The following is a 9,854-nucleotide window of genomic DNA, read 5'->3' on the forward strand; positions in this document are numbered from 1 at the left end:
TTAGTATTATTATACATTTACACACATTATACATTTACACTGATGTACGGCATCAACAATCAGTTTCCGCTTGGTTTTAACGTACTTTCTATACCAGTACCCTCCAGCGGCAGCCTATATTTATAGCAGAAAATTCTTCCGCAGTCAACTAAGTCTCTCTGTTTTTGGTAATTTGATTTATATATTTTCATACTTCTCATTTTATCATGTGGATTGTTTACTTTAGCATATTTCTCATTATTTTATTTTATTTATTATTCACATTGAGCACTGCTTGATTTTTAATATTTTTCCTTAAAAAAAAATGAAGAAAAAATACTACATATATAGTATTATATATATAGTACATATACATTGAGAGATTTTTTAATGTATTTATTATTAAAATATTAGTTAATTAGTAGAAATACCGAAAAATATATCAAACAAGAAAGTAAAAATGTATGTCATAGTATGTCGAGTAAAGGCTATTTAAGTCCGATTGAGAATAGAAATTTCATTAGAACACAGAGCTGTGAACTCGCAGCCAGTCAGTGTAAATTAATATTACAGTGACAGAAATGGGAGAGCAAACTACTTCAGTTACACAATTTGTTCACTGCTGCGCAATCGAGAATAACAAGGCTCGTTGGTTAGTTTATATTCTGTCCTCACTACTATTCGTTACCCTCCTCTCGTGTGTTATTTGCAGTTGAAAATAAAGTATTTATCAACACAAAATATCGTGTTGTGGTAAAAATGTATAAAGAATGAAAAAAAAAAAAACTAGTCATGTTCATGAAATAATGTATAGTAAAAATACAACAATATATAGTGCAAAATGTTTTTTTTTAATTCATCAAGAGTCCAAATATGGATAATTTTTTGCTAATGTTTCAGTGAAACTTTAGTAAAAAAGATAATACAATTTTAAACAATAATAGTTTTAAATTGATAAGTTTATTGTTGAACGGATTTTCATAGTTAAGAAAGATTTTTAAACTTATTTTATTTGTGCTGATGGTTCGGCTTAAACTTCAGGCCTTGAGATAACCATCATATTGTTGCGAAGGAAGTAACAGTATAATAAGAAATTGAGTAGATAACAAATAATACTTATAAGAAGGTATTATATAATATTGTAATAGTAAAAATTTATATTAAAAAAATAACAAACATTGAAAATATTTATAAATGAAAATAAAAATTAAAATAAAGCAGTGCTCATTGTAAATAATAAGAAAATTGAGATATGTGAAAGTAAAAAATACACATGATATAATGAGAAGCATTAAAATATATTGATCAAGAACAAAATAAAAAAGTTATATAAGTTAAAAAAATTGTAAGTGATAAAACTAAAAATAATACGAAGTGATGAGCAGAAGTGAATAATGTATGCAAGGAATAGTGAACAAGGAAAGAATTAAAGAGAGGATATGAGTACAGGGATGAGAAGAAAGAAGAAAATTAAAATAAACAGAAAGACTTGTTGACACTTTTGTATTGTATTTTTACTATACATTATTACATGAACATCCCTAGTCTTTATCTCATTCTTTATACATTTTTACCGCTACACGATATTTTGTATTATAACTACTTTATTTTCAACTGTGAATAACACACGAGAGGAGGGTAACGAATAGTAGTGAGGACAGAATATAAACTAACCAACGAGCCTTGTTATTCTCGATTGCGCAGCAGTGAACAAATTGTGTAACTGAAGTAGTTTGCTCTCCCATTTCTGTCACTGTAATTTTAATTTACACTGACTGGCTGCGAGTTCACAGCTCTGTGTTCTAATGCGATTTCTATTCTCAATCGGACTTGAGTAGCCTTTTACTCTGACATCCTATATATTATTACTTTCATGTTTGATATATTTTTCGGTATATCTACCAATTAACTAATATTTTAATAATAAATACATTAATCTACATAAATACATAATACATAAATCTGTCCATGTATATGTAATATATATATAATTGTTTTTTAAAGGAAAAAATATTAAAAATCAAGCAGTGTTCAGTGTGAATAATAAATAAAATAAAATAATGAGAAATATGCTAAAGTAAACAATGCACATGATAAAATGAGAAGTATGAAAATATATAAATCAAATTACCAAAAACAGAGAGACTTAGTTGACTGCTGAAGAATTTTCTGCTATAAATATAGGCTGCTGCTGGAGGGTACTGGTATAGAAAGTACGTTAGAACCAAGCGGAAACTGATTGTTGATGCCGTACATAACTAAGTGTAAATGCGAGTCTAAATTAATTACATTAGGTAGAGAATAACATTAAATTCTAATTAAAGCAAACGACAAAATAACTTATAGATAAAAAAAAATAACTGTTCAAATTATAGATTTAAAGAGAAAGTATAGGAGGGTTTAATTAGTAATTGTGAAGAAAAGAATATGAAAAATGACCTTTCCATAAAAATTTTAGTTTTATATCCATTTTATCTAACATACTAACCTGATTTTGTTATTTCAGTTTTAATTGAATGTAAGAATCAATAGTGACCTCTTTTCCTTTGTTTTTCTATTGCTCAATGGCATTTCCAGCAAAAGCTTCACTGCCCCTACGGCATACATTAGCCTTCCAGTGAGATAAGCCAGAGGTGGAAGACAAAAGGGTTGCAATATTAGAGAAGGGTGGTTGATGGCCCACTTGCTAAAAATGCGGCAGGTGCCATGCTGCTCCAATTTTTCAGCGCATGGCATGAAATAGGTTCCAAAATTTTTTTTCATGGCCATCCTTTGTCATGACGACGGCTTTCTCCATTCTATTATTTTATCTCAATATCTTCGTGATCTTTGATGTTAAATTAAAATTAGATGGGTAACTTATATCGTAAAATACATCTTCAATTTATGAATTACATGAAGAGTATATATATAAGTTAAACGTTTGTGAGCTCATAGAATGAAAAAGAGGAAAGGGAGATAGATATGACCAACTCGCTTGTTACTCAAAGACTGACTTTTATTTATTTTATTTTTTTCCGATCCCTTTAAAACAGAATAAAAAACGATAAATTAGTGGTTGTTTTACGTATTGAAAAACATAAATCAGGTTGAGTATTACCTTTATATATATATTACATATTTTAAATAAAAAAATCTGCTTTACAAATTTGAAGTTTGTTCGATCCAGTACCCAAGGAACCATGAAAGATTTTCCATAGCCATTATATTGTTAACAGTATGCTAACAGCTCTGCCAATTTTATGTAAAATGCGATTATAAACTCAAAACTAAAACATAGCAACAAAAATCACGTTTTTCAGCTATGTACTATATCTGCTACGTTAATCTTTTTAAGATAAATAGTGTTGGATATTCTAAATCTTACCAACACTTATCTAATATTTTATTTTCTGTCCTGATCTTGACTGAATTACTGAAAAGTAAACTATAATTCTAGGACATTTTTTAATCATAATTAAATAAAATATTTTATAGTTAAAAACTAGACTTAATGAGTTATTTCGATTGGCTGTCCTCTTGCTCCTCTACAGCTTTTTTCCCTTGTTTTGTTTTATTAAATTCAATGACATCTAAGTTTTTTCGTAGTCGTTTTTCAATCAGTATTTGAGAGGAGGGAATGGGAGCTGATTTACAACCCAAGCCCTGTGTTAGATATTCCACAGCCAATATTCAGAAAATTAGCTGCAGATGAAAAATACCGTCCAGTCCCGGAGAGCGATCTCGTAAAAAGACAGGACAAAGGCTGCCATCAAACCACAATACACGACAACAAATCTCCATGATAAATACACTCCGTTCTGCATTAACCTTATTTATTGCTCCGTTTGAGTCCCAAAAGTGTTTTATTCGCCCGATGATCAAAATCATTTTTGAAGCCTAACCGTGTATTCCAACAGCGTCAGATTTATGAGTACACCCCTCAGATATACTGCCACCCCCCTCCCACTCGCACTACCGCTAACCCCTTTTAAATATAATCCTTTGTTACCGCTTTGTGCCAGGGTTAATCGCCAACGTGCTCGTTATATAATTATCGAACCACATTGTCTGCATCAGTTCTATCAATGCCTCATCATCTTTCCACAAACAATGGATTTCAAAATAATTAAGTGCCTGTAGCATATTAGAGGCTATGACATTGACCTAGAAATTCATGAAGAATGTAATTCCTTATTTACAGAATATGAAGGCTAATGCCATTAGTGTACGTTAAATTACTTAAACCTGATCCAAGATGTTCACACACACACTAAATAGCCATTTTTACGGATCATACTTATATTATAATGACAGCACCATTTATGCACACTCACATAAAAACCATTAACGTAATTATTAAACTTCACCCCTGTTTTCATTCAAACATTTTTTTAAAATTTATTTATTGCTATCTACAACTGAACATTCATACTCATACATCCAGTAATTTTGATTTTAGTTTATAATGAAGTGTACAGGCGTGTAGAGAAACTACCCATTGGTAGCACTCTAATGACGTTTTTACATTAGAAGGTACCGTGCCCATTTTCTTCTCAGACGCTTCGGAGGATTGTCAAGAATGGAAAAGGAAGCAAGGTTAGAAACTAGTGGGTTTGAGTGGTTAGGAAGATTATAATGGAAGGAATAGTCTCTGGATCGGGCTAGAACGGTTACATATGGTACATTAAGGTCTTTATTATTGGAGACGTTTGTCGGGGAGTGCGATCAGCAAAGAACAACATAAATAAACAAAACAATATTTATTAATTTTATGCCGACGTTTCGACCTGAATTTCAGGTCTTCATCAGGACTATAGAACAAAAAGAGATAACAACAGCATTTAGTGAAACATACAATTGAAAAGGAATAGCATACAAACAAATTTGGAATTATACAAAATATTGAATTGAATCACAAAAGATAAAAAATTGATAACTGATAATAGAATAGTAAAAAAATTGGTTGATAATCGTGGAATTAGGTGGTAGTAGATTGAAAACAGTGAAAGATGAAATATAATATCATGTAGGTAAGAAGATATGTAAAATCTAAGAGATGCAACTAGTGTCTAAAAAACTGAAAAAACAAGCATTGAATCTACAAATTGAACAATATGACAGAAAATAGAATATAGTTACTTATATCTGAATTACGTGAGTGAGTATGAACTTATATACCTATACCTAAAAATATGTCTTTATGCAAGATTTTATTTGTGACCAAGTAAGGAGCATTGAGGATTAAACAAAGGATTTCGGATTGTAAGGATTGGATACGAGAGGAATTCGAAGGTTTAGTGGAGCCCCAAAGCTCAACTCAGTAAGTACAGATAGGCCATATAATTATCATGTAGATCAGTCTTTTGTAATGAATTGGAAGTTTAGACCGTTTGTCTAGTAAGTGCTGTAATAGTCGAAATCGACGTGCAGTTTCCTGTCTTTTCAGTCTTGTGTGAGGATTCATTCAAATATAAGAGTAGAATAATAATTCTATCATATTAGGATGGAGATCAATGCCATTGGTATCTCTTGTGTGAAATCATGTACAGGAGGTATGTATAAGTCGATTTGTAGTATTTTGTATATGAGGTACCTTGGGGATCATGCTATAAGTGGCAATGTTTTTTACTGAAACATATGTTTGTTAGTTATAACATTTTTTGCCTTCCTATAAATTCAAGTTACAAATATCAAAATGGTTTTCAAAAAAGCAAGTGAATGTTTGGACCCGACTTCTTTTCAGTGAGTATATCATTTTCGAAGCATGAAATATTGGTGTGTAGACGTTTATTCAAAGAAAGTCTTGTTTTTTATCACGAGGGCCCCGTGTCTCCCTTATATAAAATGACACTATAGGGATAAAACTAAGTGCAGGCGATATAATATGTAATGCATCATAACACGGCAGCGTTTTGGCTTAGGCGTACCATGGTCGAACTAGCATCACTCACTATATGGAAAAAATGGTTGCGTAAAGCTATTCTATAGAAAATGTAACGCTTACAAAAAAAATATTGTAGCAGTTGAGAAATCTATAAAAATAGAAAAAGATTATTTATTTGTAACCAGAATTTAATCAGTTTCTGCTATTTCAGTAACTTTCTTGACCGCCGATTATCTCCCTGCAATCAATTACCACGGTCAACTAATAATCTTACAATGCTTAATAAAAACGTTTTGGTAAACATTAGGCCACAAAACATTTAGTTAGAAAACAGAAAAAAATATTGTACAGCATACCATAATTTGTGTTAACTCGAATTGCGATTATAGTGTTCTCCAGCGAATTTCAATATTTGATTTGTAGATTCCAACGCTTCTTCTTCCAAGAAGTGGAATGGGCAGAACTGAGTTCGGAATGACTTCTCTTAGAATCAAAGATTGTCTAAAGATGGTACAAATTCTGTGTGGTAATAACCAACCCCCTGTCTTCTCTATGTGTATGTATCTAATTTCTCTGCTCTTATGGAAAAATCACAGGCCAACGTTGTTAAAAAAAGTTGAATCTAATAGTTTTATAAATTTGTACCATTTGTGAATTGCTCAGCATACTGGCTACTTTTTTACCTAACACCTTAACGGTATTCTCAAGCTAAAAATACGAAATAAAATGTATAGTTATTTTATAGTTTAATTCCGTGCATTTCTTTCTGAAGCTTTCAGGATGCCGTCAAATTTTAGTAATCAATTATGTTTATTCCATTAATTTCACCTCTCCATCAGTTGACAATAAACTGAGGCTATAATAATAATCAATATTAATTTTGTATTGCTTACACTATTTTTTCGCATAATCCTTTGGGAAGCAGACATAATAGAAAAAAAAAATAATACACTCACTAACTTATTTTTCTTGACGAGAAAACCCACTGTTTTACCTTAGACAAACACTACCAACCGAGAAAATTTAAGTATTTCAGTTTATGTTTTGGAAATGGTGGTTAGGAACGCAGCCCTTACCATCCTCAAATTCACATACGGTCAATTATCTATCTACATGTTTTTCAGTTTATACATCATGATCATGGCACATTGCAGCTCTCAAGTATTAACTAATCTCAATTTGAATTCTGATCTTTAAAAAATCCACTTTCTTCGCACTAATTTCCACTAGCACCATTCGATTTGTGTCCGAAAACCGACACCCGATGGTATTTACGCGAATTTGCCATTTTTTGTCAAACGTGAGAGGCACCTTTAAGTTTTTGAGGTGCTGGAGAATTTCTTATGACCACAGATGACATCAGAGAGAGGGGGGATATTTTTGGCGACGATCGGTAGAAGTAACAAGGCTATGCTTCTCAGTAACGGCAGTGGCGTTGCGGCCGAATAATTTATTGGACGCGGTCTCTTATCGCCGGAACCTAGCCCAGGCTGGCCAACTTACAAATTAGATGGTCATAGTTGTGTACTAAATCAATTGCCGATTTCCTCTAACGATCCAACTTAGTTAACCTGACCTCGGTGCCCTGGCCACCTTCCAGCGATCCCGATTTATTCTGATATCAAATGCTAGTTGACTGAAACCTTCCGTGAAACTCGATCATCTTATCTTACAATTCTCATGATCGCTGAAAACTCCAAATTTACGGCCATGCCTGTTCAGAGTTAAAGTATCGAGGTAAGACTCGTCATCAGGAAGGAGCAGGTTTGGCAAGATCCCCGGGGCCTAGGCTCTTGGAGGGGGCAATAAGAGTTTATTAAAAAAAATTAATAAATAATATTGCATACTTGAATCTTACCCTAAACGTGTAGCCTTATTTATTGATATTTATATAATATCATAATTGACGGAAAAGATGATTTTGAACTCCCTGCATCAAATACATCATCACCTGCATCAGAATTAGCTCGGTGGACATCTGATATTATTCATCTGTTTTTTTTTTTTAGCTTTTTAACCCATTTATTTGGTTTTTAATTGTTTTACTCCTGTGGCTATTTTATTTATTTCAATATTTCTATTTATTGATATTTTTTTTTTAATCTGCATTGCATTTGTGTAACGAATTCAACATGAGTAGCGGATCACTGGAGAATGGATTTATTAAAGAGTGGAATGCAGAGAATAGCACAGATAGGGTTGAAAACGAAATGAATGAAGAAAATGTAATGTAAATTTGTGCGAGAAGAATGGTGAAAAAAAAACATTTAGCAGCCAGATGAATTTAGGAAGTATTGCCAAATAAATCATTTAACTAATACCAGAAACAACTGTTCTTATATTTAAAATAATTCTCAGGCCACTGCTGATGTACGGCTGTGAAGTCTGGGGAGCGGCATCCTTCACGAAAAGGAAAAAACTACAATCTTTTCAAAATAAAGTCCTAAGAATCGCTGTTAATGCTCCTTGGTTCATAATAAATAGCCAATTGCATCGGGAATCACAGATGGAGTCAATAGAGGATTACATCAAAAAATATTTCATGAAGTTCCACTCCCAGTTGCCGACAGTTAAAGGAACAGTGACCTACAACCTGGGAAACCCAACCTCAACCCGAAGACTGAAGCCCAGACTGCTGCAGGGAATTCTTTTATAAATTTTAATAAATATAAAATTAATCCATAGTCACACCACCTTTATTTTACTTTTTTATTATTACTCATTTTATTTATTCATTATTATTATTTTTATTTATTTTTTCTATTTCCTCGTCCCTTTTTCAAATTAACTTGTTTCTTTTTACTATTAGAGAGCAATTGTTTGTTTTATTGAAGTGTACCAATATCATTATTTTTTGTTATTAATATTATTTTCCTCTTTTATTAAGAAGCATTATTCTTATCTATTTTTTTTTTCTTCTTTTAATAATAACATTCTTTATAGTTAGGGGTGTCTTTTGTAAGAGACTATACCCCCCATAATCAACTGTTAAAAAAAAATATATATATAATATAACGGTTATATCAACCATGTAATGCCCGTCTGGTATAAAATAAAATAAATATAATATAAATAAAATAAAGCAATTCTCTCTTTTATATTAAACCTTGACCCATATATTAATATTATTGGCCGGCTGAATTATTTTGCTCCAGGGCCAAACTAAGATGAAGGCCATCCTGATTGAGTAAATGGATTATAAATAAATCTATTACCGTATATTCATATGTCAGTAAATATATGAAAGAGTGAAATTATTTAAATAACAAAAAGTGTTAATTAGTTGTCTTTGTTCTAGTACCTCCGGATCAACTGAGTGTGTTGGACGAGAAAGGAGAACATATCCCTCACTACATCCTCGGTCCCTACAACGAAGGATCCACTGTTCACATCACCTGCGTCTCAACTGGAGGTCAGTAAATATAAGATCATATCAATCCTTCCTGTCTCATGATAAAATAGTCTAGCCGGTACCAATAGTTTAACGCAAATTTACTGACAGAGGTATGTGGAAAGGGTGAAGGCTACGAACAATACTAATACCCCTAGATTTATATTATAGTGAACTATTGAGGGTGATCAGTTTCATCAAATGCATTGGAGCTGTCACTAAATCACGGGAATCCGTGGCCTATTGTCCAATACAATACCGATTGCCGCAGGATTACCCCGACCCCAGGCCAGCTTAAGACCTCACATCTATCAGCTAATATATTACTTCAAATTAATCTCGCCTCGGGTTCTTATTTTATCAAAGAAAAGTTTTTTAAACTCAAAATGGAAGAATTTATTTTAACATTGATTAAAAACTAAAGTTTCTTGCGGAATCCTTGCCCTGAACTTCTAAAACGTTTTTTATATCGGTAAATGTTAAAATCGTCGGAAAGTGGAAATTTTCGTTTCATTCCCAGAATACTATGAGAGCCGTTCATCAAGATGAAAGAATAGTGAAAATATTTCACAGAGATATGTAACATTAAGACAGGGTGTGGTACGATTGCGAACGAAA

The 9,854-nt window shown here is 32.2% G+C and overlaps 1 protein-coding gene across 2 annotated transcripts in view; it reads left to right on the forward strand.

The window, feature by feature from the left end:
- LOC106681633 (nephrin) overlaps positions 1–9,854 on the forward strand; it is a gene marked incomplete at its 5' end in the record, with an annotated part of 151,099 nt that overhangs the window by 114,178 nt on the left and 27,067 nt on the right. For both annotated transcript variants that reach the window (XM_067052152.1, XM_014422062.3), the window contains 1 exon segment: positions 9,144–9,257. In XM_067052152.1, coding sequence (XP_066908253.1) covers positions 9,144–9,257 — 114 coding nt within the window.

Source organism: Halyomorpha halys, unplaced genomic scaffold (assembly GCF_000696795.3).
Source record: "Halyomorpha halys isolate HHAL.00 unplaced genomic scaffold, Hhal_1.1 Scaffold353.1, whole genome shotgun sequence".
Classification (NCBI taxonomy): Eukaryota; Metazoa; Arthropoda; class Insecta; order Hemiptera; family Pentatomidae; genus Halyomorpha; species Halyomorpha halys.